Source organism: Lissotriton vulgaris, chromosome 3_1, assembly GCF_964263255.1.
Source record: "Lissotriton vulgaris chromosome 3_1, aLisVul1.2, whole genome shotgun sequence".
NCBI classification, from domain to species: domain Eukaryota; kingdom Metazoa; phylum Chordata; class Amphibia; order Caudata; family Salamandridae; genus Lissotriton; species Lissotriton vulgaris.
In genome coordinates, this window is record NC_141689.1 from 792,600,327 (window position 1) to 792,627,591 (window position 27,265).

The following is a 27,265-nucleotide window of genomic DNA, read 5'->3' on the forward strand; positions in this document are numbered from 1 at the left end:
AGAGACACAGGAGCCAGTATGACTATGGTGAGGAGTCAACTGGTGTCTCCAGAGCAGGTCATCCCAAATGTACTCCATCCCGCCGTGATGGCTGACGGCAGATTGGGCCACTATCCTGTGGCCGAGGTACCCTTTGAGTGGGGAGGGGTTGCAGGCTCACTTCGAGTTGCCGTAAGCCCTGCCGTGCCTGTTGATTGCCTGTTAGGAAATGATATGGAGCACAATGCTTGGAGGGGGTGGAATACCAGACTCATTCTGAGATGCTGGGTACACCTGACTGGGCCTGTGTCAGCACAAGGTCCGTGACTACCCGGAGGGGGAGTTTGCTTACGCTGGAGCCTGGAACAATGGCCCAGCCCGCTGCCAGAGAAGAGAAGGACAGAAGGCAGGAGGGCCCTGCCTCGACATCTCTACCTCGTGAGATAGACAGGCCACCTGCGGAGGTGGATCTGGAGTCCACAGAGGAGAATGTTGCTTCCTTGGAGAATCTACCCATCACCGCTGAGTGGCATGTGGAGGGAGGTCCTTCCAGGGAGGAATTCTGCAAAGCTCAGAAGGAGTGTCCTACTCTTGAGGGGCTGCGGCAACAGGCCAAAGCCCAGGCAGCAGGGAACATTGTAGGGAACTACCAGATTTACTGGGAGGATGGACTCCTCTACAGTGAGCCCAAGGCACCCGGACATGGTTCATCCAGGGCCTTGGTGGTCCCTCAATGTTTTAGAGCCTTTCTTTTGGAACTGGCTCACGAGATACCATTGGCAGGACACTTGGGACAGGACAAGACCTTTGCCCGGCTTGTCCCCCACTTTTACTGGCCTCGGATGAGAGTGGCGTCTGATACATATTGTCGGACGTGTGTGTCTTGCCAAGCCAGTGGGAAAACAGGGGTGAAGCTAAAAGCTCCCCTGGAACCACTACCTGTCGTTAGCACCCCCTTTGAAAGGGTGGGCATCAACATTGTAGGGCCATTGGATCCACCAACTTCAGCTGGTCACAGGTTCATCCTGGTTCTAGTGGATCATGCCACACGGTACCCAGAGGCAATTCCTCTGAGGACCATCACTGCACCCGCAGTGGCAAGGGCCCTGATGGGGATCTTCACCCGAGTGGGTTTCCCCAAGGAGGTTGTGTCCGACAGGGGGACCAACTTCCTATCAGCTTATATGCGGGCTATGTGGAAGGAGTGTGGTGTTACCTATCGGTTTACCACCCCTTATAACCCACAAACCAATGGTCTTGTGGAAAGGTTTAATAAAACCTTGAAAGGTATGATAAGAAGTCTGCCGGAGAGCCTGCGGAGGAAATGGGACGTCCTCCTACCCTGTCTCTTGTTTTCCTACAGGGAAGTGCCACAGAAGGGAGTGGGCTTCAGCCCCTTCGAACTTCTGTATGGGCACCCTGTACGGGGTCCTCTCAGCCTGGTGAAGGACGGATGGGAAAAGACTCCCAGGAAGCTTCCCCAGGACGTGGTGAGCTACATGCTGGCCTTCCGGAGCCAAATGGCCAAGTTGTGGAAGCAAGCTTCTGACAACTTGGAAGCCAGCCAAGCAGTTAAGGAGTGGTATGACCACAATGCTCACCCAGTGGAACTGGAGCCTGGACAAAAAGTGTGGGTGATGGAACCTGGAGAGCTAAATGCCCTCCAGGATCGTTGGACAGGCCCTTTTGAGGTACTGGAGAAAAAGGGTAAGGCCACTTACTTGGTGGATCTTAAGACCCCGAGACAGCCCCACCGGGTGCTGCATGCCAATCGCCTCAAGCCACACCATGAGAGGCCCGAGGTTGTCTTAATGATGGTGACCGATGGAGCAGAGGAAGAGGAAAGCGAACCTCTCCCTGATCTTCTCTCGTCTCAAGAAAAGGATTGGTCGGTGGAGGGAGTGATTCTTTCACCATCCCTGACTCCTGAACAGCAGAGAGATTGCCGCCAGATCCTGGAGCAATTTTTTTCACTGTTCTCCCTTGTCCCGGGTAGGACCCACCTGTGTACCCATGATGTGGACACAGGAGACAGCCCACCTGTGAAGTCTAAGATCTACCGGCTGTCGGACAAGGTGAAGGCCAGCATCAAGGGTGAAGTCGCTAAGATGCTGGAGCTAGGAGTGATTGAACCTTCTAGTAGCCCTTGGTCCAGTCCGGTGGTTTTGGTACCAAAAGCTGCCCCGCCGGGCACCACACCTGAATTGAGATTCTGTGTGGACTACCGAGGACTAAATTCAGTAACAAAGACTGATGCTCATCCCATCCCCAGGGCGGATGAACTCATCAACCGGCTGGGAGCTGCCCAATACTTGAGTACCTTTGACCTTACTTCAGGGTACTGGCAGATTTCCCTTTCTGATGGGGCGAAGGAAAGGTCAGCCTTCTCCACGCCTTAGGGACACTACCAGTTCTGTGTGATTCCCTTTGGGCTCAAGAACGCCCCTGCCACTTTTCAGCGGCTGGTGAACAAGGTCCTTTCTGGTATGGAAGCTTTTTCTGCTGCTTACCTGGACGACATTGCTGTCTTCAGTAGCAGCTGGGGGGACCATTTGCAACATTTGCAAGCTGTTCTTCATGCCCTGCAACAGGCTGGCTTGACAATCAAGGCCAGCAAGTGTCAGATCGGGCAGGGGTCGGTGGTGTACCTAGGCCACTTGGTGGGCAGAGGGTCGGTGCAGCCCCTCCAGGCGAAGATTGAGGCTATCATGGCCTGGGAGCCCCCCAAGACTCAAACTGAGGTCCGAGCCTTCCTGGGCCTCACTGGATACTACTGTCGCTTCGTGAAGGGGTATGGCACCATTGTGGCACCCCTCACTGAACTTACCTCTAAGAAACAACCCCGACAGGTAGTCTGGACGGAGGCTTGCCAGCGAGCCTTCATGACCTTAAAGCAAGCATTGTGTACTGCTCCAATACTCAAGGCCCCTGATTTTTCTAGAGAATTCATTGTCCAAACAGATGCGTCAGAACATGGCATTGGGGCAGTGTTATCGCAACTAAATGATGAGGGCTTGGATCAACCCGTGGTTTTCCTGTCTAGGAGACTACTCCCCAGGGAACAGAGGTGGAGTACCATTGAGCGAGAAGCCTTTGCGGTGGTTTGGGCTCTGAAGAAGCTGCGTCCATACTTGTTTGGCTCGCACTTCCTGGTTCAGACCGACCACCGGCCCCTTCGTTGGCTGATGCAAATGAAGGGGGAGAATCCCAAGTTGCTAAGGTGGTCAATCTCCCTACAGGGAATGGACTTTCGGGTGGAACATCGGCCTGGAATGGACCATGCCAACGCAGACGGTCTATCTAGGTATTTCCGCCTTAGTGATGAGAACTCCCAAGGGATTGGGTAGCTCTCCCCACTTTCAGCTGGGGGGGACGCGTGTTAGACCTGTCTGCATCTGGGGGTGTTCTAACCATTATTATTTATTTTTGTCACCCTTAGCCTCCTAGTGTTTCTATTTTTATTTTTTATGTTCACCAGGATTTTTCAGTGCTGTCAGGGGGCTAGGTGTTCCTTGACTATGACGCCATTTTCTCCTTCATACTCTGTGAGGCCTAGTTAAGCTTCTGGAAATCTAGGGACACTCAGAAACCTAAAATGGTGTCCACCAACTGCCATAACGGACATCCAAGGAAGGCAGACCCATAGGCTAACCTGAGGAAGGTTCCAGAACCATCTAGTGGCTTCCAGGGGTCTGAGGCCAGCCTATAAAAGGCCAGTGACCAGCAGCCATTTTGTGCACTAATAGGAGTGACCAGTGTGGAGAGAGGCGACTTGAGGAGGAGGATTGCGCACTAGTAGTGACAAGATCGACCTGTGGGGCCGGCTGTCGCTCTACTGGGAAGTGCCCCCTTTTAGGCTGACCAAACCCCACTGTCACGGCGTCCATACACAGTGACCAGAGACTCTGTGGCAAGTTTTATAAATCACTGCGAATCTATGTAGTGTGGCTCTCGAGTGACCTGACCGCCCCGCCCTGAAGGCCGTGTGCAGAGCAGGTGAATTTGGACCCAGCGACGCGCTGACTGGCCCAGGAATCCGGGGGCAAGGAGTAAGACCAGCCGCAACTGCAGCACTCGAGTCCGATATTCACCTTGAGGAGGGAAGCGGCAGAATCAGCTGTTGATCCTACCTGTAGACGCTGCCGCCAAGTCGATCCCTGACGCGAGATCGGTAGGGAAGGAAGAGTCCAGCTGACCCGTGTTGTTGACAGAAGGAGTCGTCGCGGAGGGAGAGGCGGAGTCTGGATTCAGGAAGACCCCGGCGGCGTCAGAGGAGGTGCGCCTGAAGCAGAGTAAGCTGGTCGGAAGAGGCGGAGCTTTGGCCTGAGGGAACGCGGAAGGAGGTAGAAGCGCCGCCACGGACTCGCCGGAGGAGCAACACGGACTGGAGTAAGCCTTCCCCCCCCCTCCGACGCCGACTCCCACAGAGCCCTCATCGTCGGCGCTGGAACGAGTCAACTGAGCGCCTGGGCAACTCAAGCCGGATTGCCCCTTCAGATGAAGTAAGCGGGGAAAACTGTGGGGAAGCGGGAGGTGGCACAGCCGGTGAGCAGTGTTCACTGAACCGCCGGTAGAAAGATTAACTGCCAACAGACATCCCGGAATTGGGAACAGAAACTTAAGAAACTCGATTCAAACCATTAGAGAAAACACCAAGATATTGGGGGTGTTAGAAGGGAAACGGAGCACCGAGTAAATGAGCCTAAAGCAAGGGTATTGAGAACTGGGCTACAGGGTGTCAGTAGCAACCAGAGTTCATCCTGAAAACCCCTCCGAGCAGTTAATCCCTAAGAGTCAGAACATCTCCAATAGGGGCAGAGTAGAAGAATAGATACAAGAAAGCATAATTAATTTGCCTTGTCTTCTTTTGGCCATATAGCTGGCTGTGAGCTTTGCGAGGAACGCTGCTGGGGGTAGAATTCTGTGGAGCTGTGAGCTCGAGCTGTTTTGGACCCTGAGTTCAGATGGGTAATGTACATGCCAGGTTATGTAAAGTGGCGCATTGAACTTGTACAGTGAATTTCCCATTCTGCATTAACTAATTGAAGAAGCAATACTGATGCAACTGATGGTGATTTACCTCAAATGTAATGTAACCTTAATTAATCTTCGCTGAATTGAGAAAAGTGTTGAAGCTTGTGAATTGAATATGGAAACTTATGCTGAACTGAATGTATACTATTTTTTTTGACTAGAAAAGAACAAAGAGAGCTCTTATAAAAGGTACTGGTATTTTTCTAAATTGGTGTGGTGTCCTTTATTTTTAGTGGCAAGACATTGGGTTACTGTGAGTGGGTTCTGTAAGCACTTATCCAACGCCTTGGAGGTTAGCTGTTCCCCCTTCTGTGCCAGGCTACCCTATGTAGTCTAGGAGCCCCTAGGTCTAACACTCCTGGACTAGCGTGAAGAGGAAACGAGAGTCGTCTGGCAACTATCATCTCCCCAGGCATTTTTGCCATAGGACATCAAGATACATTTGTGAATTTGGTTTCCTTATTTTACTTATTGGAGTTGATGTTACTGTTATGAATTGTCAATTCAATATTTGTTTGTTGCTATTCATAATGGTTTCTGTATAGTTTTGTTCAACCTGTATCCCCATCAATTTTTTCTGTGATTTATATCTATATAAACAATTCTTTTTAACATAATACCCTCCCCTGCTGTGTGCCTTTTTACTTTTTAAATCTTTCAATAATGAATGTACTATTTTTCCATAAAAGTGTTTAACACATTTATCCAGTTATCCTGAGGATACATTTGGTTCTACTGTAAGAACCAAGAATCTAAAAAATAATTGAGTAAGATTCAAAACAAAATCCCTTGTAGCTGTGACTAGCCATTAGTTTTCTTATTACTTTCATACTGGATCCAGGTTCCATACTTGCTACCTGCTTCTGGAGCAAGCTTGGACTACTGTAACTCAACTGGGCTGCAACTATACAGAGGGAGTAACTTAGTTATCAAGCTAGAGTGAATCGTAATTGAGGTGGCGAACAGTGCCTGCACCAAATACTGCTCAGTTACAGTTTTTTTTTCCGAAGAAAACTGTAGGCCATACTTGTGTGGTCCCTTGTTGGGTTTTACCCACCTGTACAAAAAACATTCTTGCATAGGCCTTTTTATGTTGGATGTCATTGGGTTCGAAGCCAAGGCAAGTGTTATTCCTCCTAATGTGTTTCTCACTTTCAACAGGATTTAAATGTAGATTTTTCACAGCTGGATGGAATGGTCAGACAAAGAAGAGAAGAACTAGATGGGTCTAGCAGTACTTGTTCACAGACTCCAGAATCTGAAAATTCTCCAGGTCAGCATGAATTGTTTTATCCTTTCCATTGTGGGAACATGTGCAATGTTCTTAATGAGCAAACTGGAGGGGGTGGCTTTACAGGGCCCTTTCTTGTGTCCTTGGGGTCTCTGCACACTTTATGTAGAATGCTGATTATTTCTTTCCATTATGGTTCATATTTACTTAAATGAGATTTTTATAGATCAAATGAATGCCAAAAGTAAGTATGGCTTTTCATTGGACATTTTATGTGTTATGAAACCTAGAATACTGTATGTCTATCTTTCTTAACACAAATGTGTTTGAATCTTCAAGCAGGCCACTAACCGAGATTCAAAGCATTCTTGTCCAGGATATGCTCTCAGTTGTTGAATGTAGTCTCTACAGGAAAGGAGACTCTGAAGACTAAAGCACTGTTATATTAATTAATCCTATGAGTTGGCTCTTTCGTGTTCTGAATATATGGATACCATGACACATAGAGGCCAGACCCAAACTGCTTTTAAAGTTGTTAATTCTGATGGGTAGTTCTATCTGCAAATTCCTCACTGTTTGAATACCACAGGCACTAGAATTGAGCCCAAAGCTTTTCAACAGCTCTTCCACACCAGTATTGGACACTGACTCTGTGTTGACAAGAGAATGGACATCATAATGGCATCACCGTAGTCATACAGCACACACTAGGTGCCAACATGTGTTCCCTTTTTTTCAATCCCCTCTCTGAAGATCTGATGCTTGCTCTTTGACAGTTGTGTCAGAAGTTCTCCAGCAATTTCTCTTCCTTCCTATGCCCCCACATTTAGGCTTTACACAGTGGAGGGATTGTGAGGGTCAGATGTCTATTACTGATCATCTTTCTTTTTATGTTGGCTCAGACTATGACTTCTGAGAGACCTGTCAAAGCATTCTCCATAGAGCCATCAAAGAGCTGAAAGCAAAGCTCTTCATGGCCGGTGCTAGAGAGGATTGTTGGGACAAGTGATGCTCTCATCCCTGTTTAAGGTCCCCCAATGGCACCAGCTTTGATGTTAAGGGGAAAAGTGACATAAGCACAAGAAGAAGTAAAGACACGACAATAAACATAGTAAAGGTACGTGCACACCCCACATTCTCCACACCTTGGTCTGGTGTCACCTCCCAATCCTGTGCTATTGCATACTCCACTTCAGGAATTATATTACCCCGAGCTCCCTGCTTAAGGTACAGATTTGGCATGTTTACTAGTCACCACTTTTGAGGTGTTTAGGATAGCTATGGTCCCTCTTGGAGCGTCATCGGGCCTCATGGTACTTTTAGGTGTGCTGTTTGGCCTTCTGCCAGCTGGACTTCCACTGTGCCAGTACACCCCTTCATGCCATAGTTCTCTTTGTCACCCGCACCGTCAAGCCCTTTGCTTCACTGGTGCTGGCCCACCTTTCTAATGCCGCCATCTGTTCCTCTCTATGATGATAGTGGCGCCAATTACGAAGTCAAGAGACCAGATCTTCACTGGTCTTGAAGAGGGGCCCAAAGTGTCCTTGAGCTATGGTCAAGAAAACTGTGCCTGTTTCTGAACAAACCTTACATGGCCTCTCTCAATCTGTTCTCTGGATGTCCAGAGTGTCAGAGTCAGATGATTAGGGTGATCCTCCACAATACCCATCAATTGTCTACCATGACTTGGGTGATGTCAGGAGCAGAGACATCCTCCCTGAATTACAAATGTTCCATCCTACAGGCCCTTTATCATTAAAAGTGGCTTCCTAACATGCAATGATCAGGAAGGCAGCAAAGGTTTTGGAAATTCCTCTTCCATTAGTTTAATCAAAAGCAAACCTCCGAAAAGAGGTTCTTTCACTCAAATCTCTGAACCCCTTTTCATGCTCTTTTAGAGCCAATTATGGCGGTTTGGGAGAGGCCTACTACATCCCCTGTGGTGAAGACCGTAGCTAGACAATACAAGCCTGTAGAGAGAGAGAGAGAGAGAGAGATCTCAAAATCCAATTTTTGCTTTGATCCTAAAAAACATAAATTGAGAACAAAGGGGAACGTTTCTCATCAATGTAAGGTGTCTTCTCGCAATTTATTTAAGTCTCTGGTATTGGATAAGGTACCATACATATCCTCTCTTGGCCATAATTTGGAACGCCCCTACACTCTGGGCCATCTTCACCTGCAGCCTTTAGCTGAAGCGCTGCAACTTGATGCTGGTCTCCTGACAATAATTAATGGCTCAGATGGCTCCCAGGTGAACCAAGTGTTAGAGGATAGGGGCAACAGCACACCAAAGGTGCGCCATCATGGTTTTAAATGTCACAAAGTGCAACTCTCAGGACAAATACTGGGTTGTGACCCTGGTATTTCAGTCCAACACACACTAATGGAAATTGTTTACACCAAAACCATTTCTTTAGCACATCGAGTTTTTTTATCACCGTAAACAGGAGTGCCTGTTCCACATGGGGATACTGGATATTGTCCAGATGTGTAAATCTTCAAAGCAAATTCTATTATCCACCTCTTTTCCTTGACCGTTCCTCTCAGGTTGAAAAATAAAGTTTAAAATGTGTGCTAGACAACCCTGTTTACCAGGAGTAATGAAAGAGTATAAGTTCTTATGAACTTTTTAACATCCCACCAGGCGGAGAGGAACTTTTTGGGATGGATTGTGCATTAGGGTGTGCTATGCTAGGTTTCTGAATTTCAATAACATCTGAAAGTTTCCTTAGGGTAAACTTTAAGGATGATAAGTGTTTTGTATTCTAAATGGCTGTTCATCTCTTTGCATCGTGTTGGCCTCGGTTAAAAGCAGCTTGTTGGCAGTTACATCCATTGTTCTTCAAATACTCCGTTTCTGTTGTTTCAGAAAAGTATCTGTTATCGATGCCCTGAGTAAAAGGAAGAACAGTATTGAGTTATTTTGCGACGGTGGTATCTTGTGGCACTCGTGAAAATCAATAAATAGATGGTTTCTGATATTTAATGACAACCTGCCTGAAATGGGTGTTTTTTGTGTAGTCTCGAGTTTACTCGAAAAGAAAATTATCTTTTTAATATTACTGGTTACCTTAAGGTACAAAATAGCATTTTGTAAGCATTTAATGTTTGCCCTGACTCGTGGTACGTTGAGACACAGGGCGCGAGCATGGGCTGATGGGAAACAGTAGTGAAGTGTGTTCTCATCTGAATGGGAAGGAGATCAGTGGACCGAAAACCTAACTGAGTTGTTACCTAGAAGACCTATTACCGTGTCAGAGGTAGGAATGTGGTCTAAAATAACTGGAAAAATGTACTCCTGATACCGATCACTTGATTTTCATGCAACCGTTTTTGTTTTTAATCTAGTCTGTTCACACACCTTAAAAAAAGAATGTGCATGTTTGTCAAAAGAGACGTTCGCAAGGCTGGAATGTTCACCGACTGGCTCGTGCGGCTAGCTGTGTTGTCATTTGAACGGCAGGTTATATTAGTTTTGTGCGCGGCGGGGAAATGAAACCAAAGTATGTGCTTGCACGACTGCCCTCGGAATTGTGAAGGCTGCCGAGAATAATACAGGGTCAGTTACGAGCGGTGAGGTCAGTGAGCCGTTTGTGGTGCTGGAAACCCATTCCAGTCACTCCAGCTCATAGTTGACATTCTCACATTATGGATGGCGGGCTTTCTGCACTGCTAAGGGCACCAGCGGGCCACACAGGCGGTGCCCTCAAACAAGCATATCTACACTTCTTTAATTTAATGATCTCTATTTTTAGAGAATAGGCAGCCCGAGCCGCCTAGTTTTTCAGACTTTCTGTAATGTAAGTTCCTTAATTGATATCCACGTCACCCGTTGCCACCACTTGTAACCCTTATTAACAGCTCGTTTATAAACTCGAAAAATTATTTTAAATCTTCGGTCACATCGAGGCTTTTACTATGACAAACTCGAATTTAGAGCACATCTAGTCTGGAACTGTACAAACTCTCGCCGGTCTGGCCTACCTACACCAAATGCGCACGCTTACTGGCTGAATTCAGTCCTTTCGAATACCCCCTAAAACGTTTTCACTTCTCCAATGTATCCCAGTGATAGATTGCTTAACTCCTGAAAGCAAGTGAGGAAATCAAACGCAGTCACTTTACGTCATTGTGAAACTCTGTGTAACCATTTACCAGCCCTTGGAGTGTGAGGCTGTAGCGCTTCTTTGATTCGCTCCAGTCGATTCTTCCTGGGTCGTTTGAGAGTCCGGCTTTGCAATGAATTCTAGGGCATTAGACAGTCGTGGAGCCTAGCCGAATATATTTATTCTGTGGTCTAACTCTCATCAGATTATTGGTAGGTTGGTGCACACCCTTGTTTTTTTAGCAAGTTGATTCAAGTTGATCATACCGTTTTTTAGGTTGGGTGCTCCTACAGGTGGCTTGTCCGTCCTCAACACGTCATTTTAATGTTACAAGAAAGTGTTACCATCGGAATAATGATAACATCCCTGATCTTGGGAACGCCTTTGTGTTCTTGAAAATCAAGACTCCTTGTTTATTTCATCAATGTAAGGTTTATTTTAAAGTTCATTGTAGATTTATCATCAATCCATAGTTATTTCCACTCATATCAAACTTATAACTGCTCCATTGTGCTCCAATGCATTTCGGGCTTGAGAGCCCTTCATCTGGGAGCTCTAAAATGTAAAATATAACTGTAAGCCACATGGCATAGCCATCATAATATACAATACGTTATCAGCTATTTAATGAAACATTGTCTTAATAAAGAAAAATTGTCTTAATAAAGAAAAGCGTTTAGACAGTGCGGTGAACCGAAAGTCACAGGAACCCTTTTAAAAGTAATGTGAACATTGGAGATATCGGGTGTATACGGGCGTGTCATAAAAACGAGTATCAACATGCAAGGACGGTTTACTAAGTATATCCGTATTAAATCTACAATGAACTTTAAAATAAACCTTGCATTGTTGAAATAACCAAGGAGTCTTGATTTTCAAGAACACAAAGGTGTGCCCAAGATCAGGGATGTTATCATTATTCTGATGGTAACACATTCTAACTCTCATCAGCCCTCCAGCCTAAAGGCAACATCCTTCTTGGAATGTTTGGTCCTGTGATTTCCTTCCATAGAAGGTCGTGAGCATTCCAAGACAGCCTGTTCAATTTACCCAGAGAGTGTTGTGCTGCCATGTGCTCCCTGGTGAAACCAAACACGAGCTTCTCTAATGAGTGCTTCGCTTTGCTCTGCTGTTTGATTGGCTGAACTCCCTCTCTACTCCTCTGTCACCTAGTAAACACAAGCCTACTCAAAACTACCACCCAGCTTCTAACACCTTCATTTGCATTATAGTCATTGAGAAAAGTTAGTTTGTTTTCTGCACAAATCTACACAAGCCACCTTGCGCAACATGTAAAATGTAAGCATATTTTGCTTCGCTTTCACATATACCCAATACAATTGGGGATGCGTATGTTGAGAAGAAGATTCTCTGGCAGCTTTATCATATACAGAGCAAATCCTGATAAAATGGCGAGGAGAGTTCTAAGTGATTGAGAAAAAGTCTGGGTGAAAACTGCACACAAACACAAATGACGAAAGTCCAGGTGTGCTGTATTTAGGTAAACTATTCTTAACCCCTTAGCTGAGGGGGGAGAGGCCCGCTGCGGTGCTCATGACAGCTCGTCATGAGACACAGTGGAGTTGCGCTCATGACGAGCTGAGCTTGTCATGACTTTGCCCACTCCCGTGGAACGTTCGCACAGGCGTGGAATTCGCCCCAGGGGGGGAGTGGTGCGGGATGGTTTTGGGCCCCTGGGGGCCATTTTTGTTTCAGGGCCGTTTTTGCAGCATAGCTGCAAAATTGGCCGAAAACCAGCCCCGGCAAAGAACTCAGTCGCATCCCCAACCTCCACTCACTCCTGGGGGGCAGCTGGACGAGCACTTTGCCAGGGCCGGTTTTTGTTCCCAGTCCGGCCCTGCTCGTCATTAGCAGGCAAGGGGTTAAGGTAATACATCTTGTAGGCCAGTCTTCTGGTCTGTATGTCCATTATTTGACAATACATGCCATGTAGCAAAAGTTTTGAAAGTTCCGCAGTAACCTTCAATTTAGTTTGGCAACTTGGCTTTCACTACCTACCAATTCATCAAACAGCTTATTTTGTTGTTGTATATTTTTATTGAGAAGTACATGTCAGTTTATAAACAATATATTAAAACATAAAGGAGTATAATAAAAAAAATTATGGCGACACAATGAATTAATATGAAATGTTAACTTCTCAGATTTCTAAATACAAAAAAGATAATACAGATATCAAAAGATACAATATCTGTGATACTCCTAAAACCTGGAAAGGAAGAAATAGGAAAGGTGGACTAGGGAGTAAATGATATAGATAGTATACAATATGTAGTAAACCAGATTTTATAGCTATTTGGAAGATAGTAGCGATAATATTATACAAATATTATATTTTAAGTGAAGATATTCCCACTAACAACAATTTCCAATAGGTGAACAGTAAGTCCTAAGTCAAATAACTGTGTTACTGGCTACAATAGTCCTAATGATAACATCAAACATCTTCGAGATGCAGCAACATTCAGTCTTAACGTTCATAAATCATTTAGACCTCTTTGCCTCTGAAAGAATCCAGCAATCAGTTACTACCTGCAAATCCAGTAGGCAGTTTCTAAATTACTATAATTGCAATCCTGACCCCAAAATATGAGGCATTCTCAATAAACTGATGCAACCCCAAGTGTAGCTTGTAGTTTGTCTTCTGGTGATGAACAAATAGGTTCTTATGTTTTGCGCCAAGTCTGTGTTTGTAAGACAGAATACACCAGCATCCTTCCTTGTATGAGCTCTGATTGGCTCCATGGAGTTATGATTGGGCCCCTTGTGCCTATTAATTTAACCCATTGACTTTTTTTAGCCGTTGATAAAATGATTATTTAATTTATTTTTTAAGCCAGCCCCCTTTTTTTTTTTTTTTTACTGGTTTGGTTCGCCATTACTCGAGTTTGGTGCCTTTCCTGCCTGCTTGTGCTTCTTTGGTCACCTACTGCCTCTTTGCTTTTGCCAGTATGCAAAGGCATTCACTATTAGTAATAGGAAGGTGTGCCTTCTCAATAGTTATCCCTTTGCTGAAAGAAACGTCAGATTTCATCTGCAGTTGTAGCACAACTCAACCTCAGGCGTTTTCCCAATTGTTTAGAAGGGCTTCTAGCATCCTCCATGTTCTTTCCCCACACTCCTCTGGCCCACTAGTGACAAACTAATGATGATTTGTCCTGTTAGAACTGGGGGTCTCTAGTTGGCAGAGGTAGGTACCACTGTCCAATTAGAGACCCTTGCTTCTAGTCCGGGTAAGGAGGAAACACTCTTTAGATAACCTCTGCTCACCCCCTTGGTAGCTTGGCACAGCAGTCAGGCTTATCGAAAAGCAATGTGTAAAGTATTTGTACCAACACTCACAGTAACACAGTGAAAACACCACAAACTGACTCCACAACAGTTAACAAAATAAAGGTATTTAATCTAAACTACACAAGACCAAAACGACAAAAATCCAACATACACAATTCAATAATATGGTTGCAAAAGGGTTCTTAAGGTTACGATAAAATAATCCACAGTTGCTTGAAAAGTTCACAGTTGCGTCACGTTTTGCCAACAGTACCTGTTAAAAGCGACAAAGTTCCAAAGCAGAAGCTGGTGTGGTGGAAAACAAGCGATGCGCTGCTCCTGAGACCCTGGGAAGGTGATGCGACAACCCCGCTGCAGCAGCGGGCCTGTTGCGACGAATCCGGTCTGTATGGAGGTAAGGCGGACTTGTATGGATTCTGGTGCGTAGGTTCCGTTGGAAGTTTTCTCTCAAAAAGGCACAATACGATGATCTTTGAAGTTGCGATGATCTCCAGGGCGACGATGTGCGGACCAGCGGTGATCTCTCTCTCGCATCTCTTCGATGCGATGGCTTCTGCGACAACACTTGCAGCGACGTGATGCCATCCGCAAGCAATCGGTGCAGCGATCTCACCCAGCAATGACAGGCTCTGCGACGACACTCGCAGCGATAGTAATCTTCCCGCACCGGTCTGGTGCGTCCCGTAAACAAAGGATGCGACGGCTCTGGCAGCAGCAACAGGCGCTGCGACTATCTCGACCTTCGCAGTGGCAGGAATTTCCTCGCACTGTCGTGGATGCGCTCCGCAAGCGAGCGATGCGACAAAACTTGCAGAAAGTCTTTAAAAGCTTGGCTTCCAGCTTCCCAACACAGGTACAACTTCCAGAGGCACCACAACTGGGCCACGCAATCCAGGAAGGACAGAACTCTCTCAATAGAGTTCAGGGAAGCTGGGGTGAAGTCCTTTAGTTCCTGGGACTTCATAACAGGGAGCCAGCTCTTCTCAGGCCCTTGGAGATTCCTTCAAGCAAGGCAAAACAGCACAAAGCAAAGTTCTTCCCCTCTCCTTGGCAGCAAAGCAGCAGCAGGTCAGTCCAGCAGAGCAACAGCAGGACAGTCTTCCTTCTTCAGTTTCAGCTTTCTCCTTGGCAGAGGTTCCTTCTTGAATCCAGGATGATCTAATTTTCTGTAGTCAGGGGTCCTGTACTTATACCCCTAAAAGTCTTTGTACTCTTTGTGCAAGTGGGCCCTGAGCCCGGTCTGAACCAGTTCAGGGTGTTCCTTTAGCACTTTGTTTTCCTGGCTTCTCCTGTCCCTTCAGAGTGAGGGGCAGGGTCGTCAGCCGCCCAGCAGGAGGTGGAGCCAGCATTGTGGAATGCAGGCACAGCCCTATTCAGGCCCAGGTGCTATCTTCTCCCACCACTCAAGTTGCAAATGCAGTCATTCAGCCCAGGGCTGACCCAGCCAGCCTCCTGGGGGCTCCCCAGCCCCTGTCACTCTCAAACCAGACCGTCAATTCCCAAACAGGTCAAGGCACACAGAAAGGTCAGACAAGAGAACAGCTACTTTCTAAACGTGCTGTTCTCAAACAGGATTTAAAAACAACCTTTCCTAAAAGATGTGTTATTAAATTCTGAGTTCAGGGATACCAGACATTAATGTTTTAACTTGTTCCTATGAGAAGATATGCTGGTAGCCAGCATCCCCCACGATAGCCTATTGAGCAAGATAGCCTTGCAGCAGTGAAAAACGAAAATGGCTGTAATTCACTACCAGAACATGTCACCTGCACAAGTACATGCTCTACCTTTCACATGCACTGCACCCTGCCCACGGGGGTACCTTGGGCCTTCCATCGGGGTGACCAATGTGCACAGAAAGGGAAGGGTTAGGCCTGGTCAGTGGGGACACTGACCAGGAGGACATGGCAGTTCAGACTGCACACAGGCACTGCGGTGGCAGGCCTGAGACACCATTTTAGGGCTACTCATGTGGGTAGCACAATCAGTGCTGCAGGCCCACTAGTAGCATTTGTCATCACCAGCCCTGGCACTTTACTAGGGACTTCTTGGTGATACAAATATGCCAATCATGTATTTCCAATCACAATAACAATTTACACAGGGAGCACTTGCACTCTGACACTGATCAGCAGTGGCAGAGTGTCCAAAGCATCTAAACCAGCAAAAACGAAATCCAGCACAGCATCAAAAATACAGGAGGTAGAGGCAAAAAGATAGGGGGAAACCACGCCAAGGATGCCAGGTCTAACACGTCCCAATCCAAAAGCAAAGGTTTCTGCGTGTTATAGCCAGCCCAGGGACGTGTTGTATACACTAGCAAGTGTTGCTATGTGGCAAAGGAAGAGTTGAGTAGCACCACACAGCCACAGGGCCAGTTGCCCCACAGAGTGGGCCCTAATGTCATTAATTGCACCAACCCACTGCAGCACCCCAGAGTTGCTGACACCTTCATTATGAAGGTGTCCTAGTTTACACTCTCCTAATCCACACGAATGGAAGCACCACCCATCTTTGCCGTACGCATGATTCAGAGATTGAGCTTCATATGGCTACAAACGACTCCAGTCTTGACAAGTTTGAGGGGCATGCCAAGAATTTCCCGAGAAGAAGCGTCCTTGCCCATGAATTATAACAGACAAGGTGAATTTGAATGATCCACAAACTGACAACTTTTAAAGAGAGTTTCCTATTTCTCATAGCTCCAGCATGTTTTTAGCATTTTTTGTCTCTTGTTAATCTTCCCCTAGGAGCCTGAGGTATTTTCTTCAGGCAAAGGAGGAATGATGAGCTGTTGCTTAGGGCCTCCTCTAACTTTGAACTTTTATTGCTGTGAGGCTATAAAGTAGTTAAGAAATAAATTGTGCCGCTAACATAACAAGCATTGGTAATTCATCGGTTTCGCCTATGTAATGAAAATGGGCTGTTGTCATTAATAAGTGTCCGTAGAAGGAAAGAGCTCCCTGACAGATAACACACGAGTGGAGAGGATGTGTCACAGCGATCATAGCAAAAGCTGTGGATCCCGGTTCGAGTCTCTGTGGCGCTGTGCAACATCATGTGATTCTATGCAAATCACTTAATTGCTCTGGGTGATAAATTGATATATAAATATGCTGCAAGAGTAAAAGGCAAAGCTTTATGAAACTATAGTTCCACTAAAGCGGATGTTAACAGTATTTTGGCGATGGGAAACTGATAACAGAAGCAAACGAGGAACAGGCATTGGTAAATGCGGGGAAAATATGCTACAGCCAATAGAAATGGGGGAAAGGTAAGAGGCACGCACGTTAACCAATGAGAAGCCAGAACAGAGAGGAAGCAGGATGTAAGTCCCTTGTAAGTTTATGTTAAAAACAATAGATTTCTCAAGCATAGCACAAATGCTGTGCATGTGAAACCTAACAAGTGCAGTGCAAGCGCTGTGCTGGAGAAACCTAAAAAGCATCAGAACTCCCATTTCGTCCCTGCAGTTTCTAATCATTCTGTGAAACCGCCAGAAGACACTCTAAATGTGATGTAATGACCCTGGCTGTGCGAGGAGAGGGTGGATGAGAATCATGGCTGGCTCCGAGTGCTGGATCATGCTTGGACATGAAGACCAAGTTGAGGTGGTTGAGCACCTGCACTTCACCAAAAACACAGAACTGTACAGTTCCTTAAGGGCATGGGTTTTCAACCCTCCTGTCAAATTGATTGCCCTTTGAAAACGAGATAATTGTAGGCGACTAGTTGTGCTTTGAAATAAAAAATGACGATTGATCGGTGACTGTTACTTGTGAAATCCCATCTTTTACCAGTTGGAGTAGATTAGTAGAAACCTGTGGGGCAGTGTACACATAGTTTCTGCCGCTGTAGAGACCGAACTGAGGCATTACAATTTTTCATTAGTTACTCTTAAAAGTGCCTGTAAAATCTACGCGTTTCTGCTAATTTGGGGGGAATGTTTTAAAAAGCATCGTAGGTTCAATTTTTTTAAACCGTCTCGGAGTTTGAATGTCTGACCCCTGACCATCAGCTGGCCCCTGTAGCTCTGAGAAAAATTAAGCATCCTTGAATTACCTAGTTTTTGAACCAAAAAAAAGTAAAAATGCATATAAAATAGATATCCGGTTGCTTGCGAATTTTTACTGAAAATGACAACTTTTGCCCTGTGTTTTTTTGTCATAATTTTCTCTTGAGGTTTGAATGCCACCTTTCCCCTGAATTCCACTGTGATGGCGTGGTTGCTCAGTGCATTTTGGTACATGGGTTTAAGGCTTCTCCATTTCAAGCTGATCGACGTCACTGAAGTGATGCTATGCGCCGGGCACTGCCAGGCTCTGTCTGGGCACCTGTCCTGTGCTTCAATCAGAGTCCGCAGTTAGGCTGGAAGTGGAAACGAGAACGATGTGACGTAGTAGGTCAGATTGTGTAACCGACATATTTGCCTTTTTCCACGAGCTTTCTACCTCTGCAAAGCTCTTAAAAAAAAACAACACAAAAAATACACATCTTGCAAACCTTGTAGACCGGTTCACTTCTGAGGTGGGCCATCTTCAGGCCTGAGTCTTCAGGAGTATTTCACTTCAAGGGAGTGGTGGTGTTTTCGTGGTGAGTGCCTCGGCTAATCTGCCATGTGCCCAGACAGATTTTTCCTGTTCAAAAGGTAATGAGTCAAACACACTATTGTCAAACGTTGATTTTGTAAATGTAAGACTATGCTCATTCTGATTTGAGAATTCTTGAAAATGCATACAGCTACAAGTCTAATGGGTTTGCTTGGTTGTCACATTATTACACAATCCAATAAGTGCTGTTTTTTCTCATCCGGAAACGCATAGAATTCATGCAGCATGCTGCTCTAAAACGAGAACAGAATGTTCCGGTGCTTAAAAGAAATAAATATTTTTTCTCATCACGTGATCTGGATTGCAGCCACCGTTGGATTGCAGCCACCGTTGAAACTTCATTTTGCCTCCCATCTTGATAACATCACAAGTACAGCATTCACGTGGTGTGTTAGTCTGGGCTTGTGATAGCCCACACTGGTATGAAGTTTCCCCAAGTTAGCTTTTATATGCTGATTTACATTGAAACTGGCCACTAGCACATAAAAAGGTTCAATATAGGAAAACCTTGTTGCTGAAGATAACCTGTTTTAAGATGGGCAGCGCAATGCAGAATTTCTGCAGCATACCTCTTCTGTTAAAGCCAAAGTTTCTCTTTTAAGTCGCACATGGTTCATAATCTGCTTTATAACCCGAACACCTTGAAGGAGAAAAAACAAAGCCTGCAAGAATGGAGGCATAGGTAGGAAACGAAAACTGTAGATGGTGGCCAGAGGTCTGAGGCCTCAGGTGAACTAAAATAACCTGGTATTACAAAGAGAGTGCTGGGACAAAGCCGCCTAGAGTGGAGCCCCTACGTGACTGGCTGTAAATTGACCTCTTACCTATTTGAGAAAAGCAAATGTGTAGCAAAGACCTGGTCTGCCTAGATTTGCAAACCTCACATAGCCACTTCTAGAAAAAAAGAAAAGGAAGCAAAGGCTACGTTGGTTAACAAAGAGATGGTGGGAATCAGCATGGAAATAGAAGCATGCAGACGGTTCTTCAAATTGCCGACATGTTCAAGCATACGCTTTTGATAGGTCAGTTTCCAATATTTAGTTTCAGTTTCTATAGAATAGTGGTGCTGCATCACTTTGTTTTGCTGATTTGTCCCTTATCAGGTAAAGTAAATGTAATTCGACCATGCCAAAGGTCAGTAAGGCTGTGATTGAATTGGAGGATGTCACAAATGTCCTAGTATGTTGCTTTTCAATTGTGCTACCCCTCTTCAGAGCTGAGAAACAGCCTACAGCATTCAGGTTTTCCATCCAGCAACTGAAATACTCTAGTAGCAGAAGGCAATGTGAGCAATTGAATCTTCAAAGGACAATTATGCTTTTGTTGTGATATTGGTCCCTATAAAAACAGAATTTAATACATTTTCAGTCTTAACTATTTATATTTCGCAAGTTCTTTTTTTTATTTCAAAAGTTTTTTATTGGTTGTTTCAGCATAGACATATAAAAAGCAAATCCATTAGCGTAATATGAGTCATAAGTTTACGAATCAAAATTACTGTACGCTACAATATATCATAGTAAATGTCAGTACAAAAGTACATGGCTGGCATCTAGCCTAGATTGGAAAGAGGGGACCCCTACAACCTAGTGGCTTGCTAATCGTAGGGAATGTACGGACATGAATTGGGAAGGAAAAAGTAGCAAACCAGTTGATAATCTTAGTGCCCTTGTTACAACCTCAGTTTTACATAATCATTACATTGACAATAATAATTCGCTTAGACAGCAACGTATGCAAAATATATGATTATTTTATTTTTCTTATTGTTTGTTTCATTTTTATATCTTTTTTTCCATATCGGACAACAAAGTTTTGTGTTTCTATTTTAAAAAAAATATAGTTTCACTTAATTTATAGAGTAACCATTATAGTTCATACCAGTGACAATAAATAACATACAATACCTATTGTGAAAAAAACATACAACAATACACAATTAAATACAAAAAAAGGTGTGTTGTACGATATGTTCGGTCGATGGAAATTTATATGAAGGCAAAATGCGGTAGAATAGAACACAACGCGTTTCGGCCTGAGGCCTTCATCAGGTGACCGTCATTTCGTTTTTTACACACAGACAAGTGTATGACAAGTTCTTTACTTAGGTATCCTGTGGAGTAGGTTCCAGTTATTTCTTAGGACGGAGATTCTGATGTTTTTAATAATGAAGAGGTTTCAGCAGGAAATATATAGCACTGATATTGGTTGATTCCACTTCTTATTTCTAATCTGGATTACTCGTAGAATATATTATTTTGGTTGAGTAGAGATTCGCAGGCACAACATATTTCACTCCAAGTTCGTTCCACAGTTATGCTCTTAAAAATGATTGTGTAGAAGGAAGGATATTTTTCTAATGGTTATGCCATCGTTCTTTATATTTTCACACATACCATTCCTTATTGTGACTTGTAGAGAGAGGATTGGTTTCACTAGGTGGCCTCTTCCAGATTTTACTATTTGGTAACTGTGAGCGTTTCTCCGTAGATAGGGGGGGTCTGCTGGTGTGCCTTCCAGCCGTGCGATTATGTAAAACTGAGGTTGTAACAAGGGCACTAAGATTATCAACTGGTTTGCTACTTTTTCCTTCCCAATTCATGGCATCGAGCCTAGAACAGTAGAGCACGTATCTTTAAAACAGTTTACAGTATTTGTTGACGTCCTTCAGTCCTCTGTAGCACTGCCTCTTAATTTCATTTCATTTCAGCTAACGGTTAGTTCTAGACAACCAAATAGTTATCTAGTCCAAGGCAATGGGAGTGGGGTTGTATTCCACAACTCCGCAATTCAATCCCCTGTGATTGGATCCGTCCGGAATAAAACAGTATTTCACAGAACTAACTGTTCTTCTCTTAGCCTGCTCTGTTAAATCTGCCATAGAGATTTCAAAGGCTGTACTGCGAGAAAGGCCTTTAGTGCTTTTCTTCATCTGAACATTAATGTCGATAAAATGGCCAGTCTTTGCTGCCTCAACCGCTGATGTCTTCACAGGGATTGGTTTGCATTTGTCACAGATACACTGATGTGATTTAAATAGGAATTCATGTGACTTAGAGGACTAGATCAAAAGGACCAATCCAAACCCCAAGGTTGTGGTGAAAGCTGAAGCTTAAACCTCATTTTATCCTTTAAAGAAATTAAACTGGGAATTTACCATACCCATACATAACATCAAAAAAGGTTATGGAAAAAATATAGACTGCTGTAAGTAGATTGATTTGATTTGGATTTATAGAGCGTGTAGCTACCCAAGGGCGTCCCAGCGCTATAGTGTCAGCTTAAGGTGCTCCTGAGGTGAAATTTTTGGGGGAAGAGCCAGGTCTTCAGTAGCGGGATGACAGCAGGTTGGTTTCTCTACAGATGTTAAGAGGCAGGCTATTCCAGAGCTTTTGGGCGTTGTAAGCGAAGCGGCGACCGCCCGTGCGCGCTTTTCTTATTCTGGGGATGCTGGCAAGGAAAAGGGAGTCCGACCTGAGCTGTCTGGTGGATTTATGAGGTTTGATGAGTGGTTTTAGTATGGGTGGGCCTTTGCCTTGTAAAATTTTATGGGAAATGCATAAGGTCTTAAAAGCGATATGCTCCTGGATGGGGAGCCAGTGAAGAGCTTTGAGAGAGGGTTTAGCCGAGCATCTTGATTTCGTTCCCGTGAGGAGTCTTGCTGCGGCATTCTGAGCGTGCTGACGTTTTTTGATGACCGCTACTGAGGTGCCTAGGTATAGGGCGTTTCCATAATCCAGTATAGAGATAAGGCCCTGGATGAGAATTTTTCTAGACTGGGGGGGGGGATAAGGGGGAGGATCTTCCGGGCGGCACGCATGAGGCCGAAGCAAGTGCCGGCTGTCTTTCTCGCTTGGGATCTAAAGCTGAGGTCCTGGTCGAGCCAGACTCCCAGGCTCTTGATTTCATTTTTTGGAGTGGGGGAGGTGCCCATGCTGGGTGGCCAGGAGAGGGATTTAGGGAGTCTGTGTGGGTTACCTAGGAGCATGATCTCCGATTTCTCACCGTTGAGTTTTAATCGGGAGTCGCCCATCCATTTGGATATGTTATGCAGGCAGGTAGCTAGATTCTCCATGGATTGATCGGCCTGGTTGATGGAGACGACTAGTTGGGTGTCGTCGGCGTACATGACCACCTTTACGCCAAATGGTGAAACTATGTTGTCTAAGGGGGCCATGTAAACGTTAAAAAGTGTGGGGCTCAGGGACGATCCCTGAGGAACCCCACATCGAAGGCGAAGAGCTTTGGAGTGACCGTGATTGGCGGCCACTTGGAAGGTCCTATACTCCAGGAACGATTTTAGCCAGGCCAGGGCGGTCCCAGTGACTCCAGTGTTGTGGAGACGGTGGAGGAGGATGGTGTGGTCCACCGTGTCGAAGGCAGCGCTCAGGTCCAGGAGGATCACTGCCACTGATCCCCCTGTGTCCAAGATGGCTCTAGTCTCCACTATCACGGCTAGGAGGGCGGTGTCAGTCCCTTGTCCTAGTCTGAACCCTGTCTGGGAGTGGCAGAGGAGGTTGTTGGTCTCTAAAAATGAAGAAAGCTGTTCGTTCACGATTTTTCTGCCACTTTGCTGAAGCCTGGGAGGAGGGAGATAGGTCGAAAGCTTGAGGGGTCTAGGTGGGGTTTTTTAAGGAGAGCCCGTACTGTCGCACTTTTCCAGTTGGAGGGGACTGACCCTTGGGAGAGGGAGGAATTTATGAGCCTGGTTAGGAGGGGGGATATAGTGGGAGCAACTAATTTTAGCTTGCTCATAGGCGCTGGATCTTCCGGGGACCCACTTTTCACCTGATTGAGGGTGGCCTCTAACCTCTCGATGGAAATGGGAGGGAAGGCATCCAAGGACGGGGCATCTTGGTTGATGGGCCGAGCTGGAGGGTCGGTCGGGGGGTGGAGCTGGGGGAAGGACTTTAGGATCTTGAGAATTTTAGCTGAGAAGAACTCGGCGAGTTGGGAGCATCTGTCGCCGGTGGGATCTGCGGCAGGCTGCAGTTCGGGGACTTTCATAAGTGACCGTACTATGCAGTAGGTCTCCTTGGAGGAGTTGGCTGCAGCTAGAATTTTCCCTTCGAAATAGGCAGTTTGCATATTTTTTGTGAGGATTTTATACTGTTTCATCGCTGATTTATAAGTTTCTTTGCTGTTTGAGGCCCAATCTTTCCTCCAGAGACGTTCAAGTTTTTTAAATTTTTTTCGTAGCTCAAGCAGTTCTGGAGTGAACCAGGATGACTTCAATGATCCCCTCTTACTGGGGAGGTGTTTGCAAGGGAGGACCGAATCTAAGGATTTTTCTATCCAACAACGAATTTGGGTATGTGCTAGAGAGGGGTCCGGATCTAAGGTGGGGATGGAGGCTATCAGCTGGATGGTCCAGCTGTCCATGTCTAGTTTGTGCCATGGGCCAGAGGGTGCTTGGGGTGGAGAGCTGTGGATGGGTTCGGTGGTGATTGGAAGTTTGAGAAGGATCATGTGGTGATCTGTCCAGGGGATGGGGAGGGGTAGAGATGATGTGAATTCCGGGATGTTTGAAAAAAATAGGGTCCAGGAGATGGCCCTTATTATGGGTGGGGTGAGGATTTTTCAAAAGGAGGCTGAGTGCGGCTAGGTCTTCTTTGAGGTCTCCTGCTAATTTGTTCCCTGGGTCATCAAAGTGAATGTTGAGGTCTCCTAGCACTGTGAAGTTGGAGGAAAGACAGGCTATGGAAGTGGCTGTGTCCACCAGTGAGTTGGGGAACTGTCCGAGTGGGCCCGGGGGTCGGTAGATCAAAAGTCCCGTCAAAGTTTTCTCCGGGGAAAGGTGAATGGAGTAATGAATATTTTCGCAGTCGAGGATTGGGCTGTCCTTGAGTTGGCAGGAGAGGTAGGCTTTGGTAATGATCGCTATGCCACCTCCTGACCCTGAGGGTCTGTCTAGGTGTTTAATTAGGTAGCCCGGGGGTAAGGCGTGGACTATGTCTGGATCTGATGCTGAGTTGATCCAGGTTTCTGTTAGAAACAGCACATCAATATCGTTATTCAGTATTAAAAGGTTGATTTCAGTGCTGTGTTTGGGGAGGGATCTGCAGTTGAGTAGGGCCATTTTGATTGTACTGATTTTGGGGGGGGGGTGAGGGGTGAGTCTGTACGTGCAGTGGTTGCATTTGTTCTGACGCTCTTCAGGAGAGATTGAATGGAGGCAGGGGTAAGGGGTACTAGTCATGAGGAGCCGGAGGGTATCTGCAGAGTAAGTGAGAGGTGACGAGCAGGGAGGTGCAGAGGGACTGGGCCCCTGGCCCGTCCTGGCGCGCCTTCGGCGCGCTGGCGGCGCGGGCGTCTGCTGCGCGGCCGGCCAAGGCACATCCTTTTTGGGGGGAAGGGGCGTGGCCTCAGCGCGGTCGGCGTGGCCCGGCTTCCCTGCTGATGGCGGCAAATGAGTATCTGGCCCACGGCATCGTTAAGATCGGCTGCGCGGAGTGTGCTTGAATGAATTTTTGGAGGGGGGAGTGCCCAGGAGCAAGTGCAGTGCAGGTAAAAACAACAGTTACTTTCCAAATTTATGCTTTAAAAAACGAGCGAGCGTTCCTCCCGGCTTCCGCCTCAGGAGATGTCAATTAGGCTAATGCGCGTTCAGAGTGTAGCGCGACTTATGTAGCAGCCAGAGGGGTGTGGCCTCAGGGCGGTGGGCGTGGCCTGGCTTCCCTGCTGATGGCGGCAAATTAGATTGGTGCTAACTTTCCAGTTTGAGGTTGAAATTTCAGTGTGCCAGTTCGTAATCCTAATATAATTCTAGCGCACATTTTGCTCGGAGAAGGGATACAAACCATTTACGAAGACAGAAGAGCCCATAGACTGAGTCTGTAATTGGCAATTATTCCTGAATTTCCACACACATCTTCGCTTGTTAGGTATCGTGATTTGGTGCTGGATGCACCTACTTTGGAATGTTCCACCCAGGTGTTCAGAAGATTTACAGAGATATTGATTGATTGATTGATTTGAAGTTTTGTAAAGTGCTCAAATGCCCTGGGGCGTCTTGGTGCTGCGGCCCAGCAAATACCAGATTGCTACTGATGATAGAAGTAATGGTTACTTAGTTGACAAAGAGCAAGGTTTTCAGAGATTTTTTAAAGGACCATACATTGGGGCGGTTCTTTATGTCTACAGGGAGTGTTCCGAATTGTGGCTGTTCCTAAAATAAAGCTCTTTCCGCCCCAGTGCGCTCTCTTGGTTCTGGGGAGTTCAGTAGGAGTTTACTGGAGAAGGACCATACATTTCAAGCGGGTGATTACCAGATCAAACGGTTCTTCAAGTATTATGGGTCGAAGCCATGCAGTGCCTTGTTGGCTAGACACATGGATTTTAAATGTAATTCTTTTATCGACTGAAAGCCAGTGCAATTTTTCTCCGGCCTTGTGACACCAACTGATATTTTGGGTTATCAAGCAGCAAGCGCGCTGATGCATTTTGAAGCCGCTGTAGCTTTTGCAGATATTTTTGGGGGATGTTTACTTAAAGGGCATTTCCATAATCCAATTTGTACAAAGCTAGTGTTGTCACAGGTGTCATTTGTAGGTCTAGCGGTATAAGACTGGAGCGTTCTTATGCTGCAGCAAGAAATTGTTTGTATTTTCTCTGTGCGAACAAAAAAGAACTGCCTGAGGACCATTTAGATTGAATCCACCGAACTGCAGTACCCTACTTCCTTTAGTGAATGGCTGCCTCTTCTCCTGCTTCATGCATGCTTTGGCAAACACTTATATTCCTGGTTCAGTCATCTACTGTACGTGCAGTGTCTTCAATTGAAGCAAATATTTTTAAATTACTAAATTAATGGGACATTACAAGAGAGCTCCATCTTCCATGCCTCTGAACTTAAAGTTTGAAAAAAAAATTAAACTACTGAAGAAAGTGTTTTATGGCAAAAGCAACAAAAAGGTGGGTGTACACCTGAGTATTGAGTTTTAAATATCATGCTTCCAAAATGTCAGAGCTGAAATGTAGACGACCAAAATATCATGAACAGAAGTATATATTGGTAGGTGTAAATTTACTATACTTAATTTTACTTGAACTTGAAGGTATATTTACCTTCCAAGTATGTAGATATGGAGTTAAGAATAGTAAATCTGTACTTAAGCACATATTCTCAACTTCATAATATTTTGCCAGTTGATTTAGGCTGCGATATTTTGGTAGCTTGATATTTTTGTACTCAGTATTCCGACTTGCTGCCCAAAGCATCTAGTTGACTGGATCACAACACAATTGAAATGGAATACTTCAAAGAGAAGGTCAGGACTCTGTCCATCTCTTCCTTTGGGGAAGAGATGGTTCAAGGGATATTGTTTAAGGCTCGGACGGTACCCTTGCTATTCTATAAAAAGTTTTTAAAAAGGCGAGCTGGCCCTTTCATCAAAGAATGTAATAGGTTCCTTCAGTCCTGGCAGATAACCGATTTAGTAATAGAGGTAAATGTTCATTTTTAGTCAAACAGGATAAGCACCCTCTACAATGCTCGCAAAATCGTGATGACGAACCGGGCAATAAACTTGGAGGATAGAATACCAAAAGTGATGAACTCGGACAAAGGCAGATTAATTAAGAACGAGATACTTTTTCAAATATTGGTTGAGTCCTTAATACAATTGATTTCCCCAAGTAAGAGAAATAACTTTCTTTCTGTCACTAGCTGCCAAAAAGGCAAAATACAAGTTTAACTGGATTTTTCTAAAACCTGCCTGCAAACTATTGGTTACACATTTATAAACTGTTACAGCAAGTTATGAATCTTCAAACGTTTATGTAAATAAAAAATGTACATTCCGATTGGATGGAGGAGGTAGGAAAATGTGGCTACTTTTCTTTTGGTGTTTGCTGTAGCAATTAAAAAATACCAGTAAAACAATGACAAAACAAGGTTATTAAAGGCTTAATGTCACCCACTAATAATAATCCCATTATGTTGATGAGTCACAGTGACCCCTGCGCCCTAACTGAGCTACAGCTTT

At 45.3% G+C, this 27,265-nt stretch overlaps 1 protein-coding gene across 6 annotated transcripts in view; it reads left to right on the top strand.

Moving 5' to 3' along the window:
• The window catches only part of GRAMD2B (GRAM domain containing 2B), a 463,109-nt gene that overhangs the window by 374,724 nt on the left and 61,120 nt on the right, over positions 1 to 27,265 (top strand). For all 6 annotated transcript variants that reach the window (XM_086961100.1, XM_086961104.1, XM_086961099.1 and 3 more), the window contains one exon: positions 6,175 to 6,286. In XM_086961100.1, coding sequence (XP_086817226.1) covers positions 6,175 to 6,286 — 112 coding nt within the window. The remainder of the gene's footprint in view (positions 1 to 6,174; positions 6,287 to 27,265) is intronic.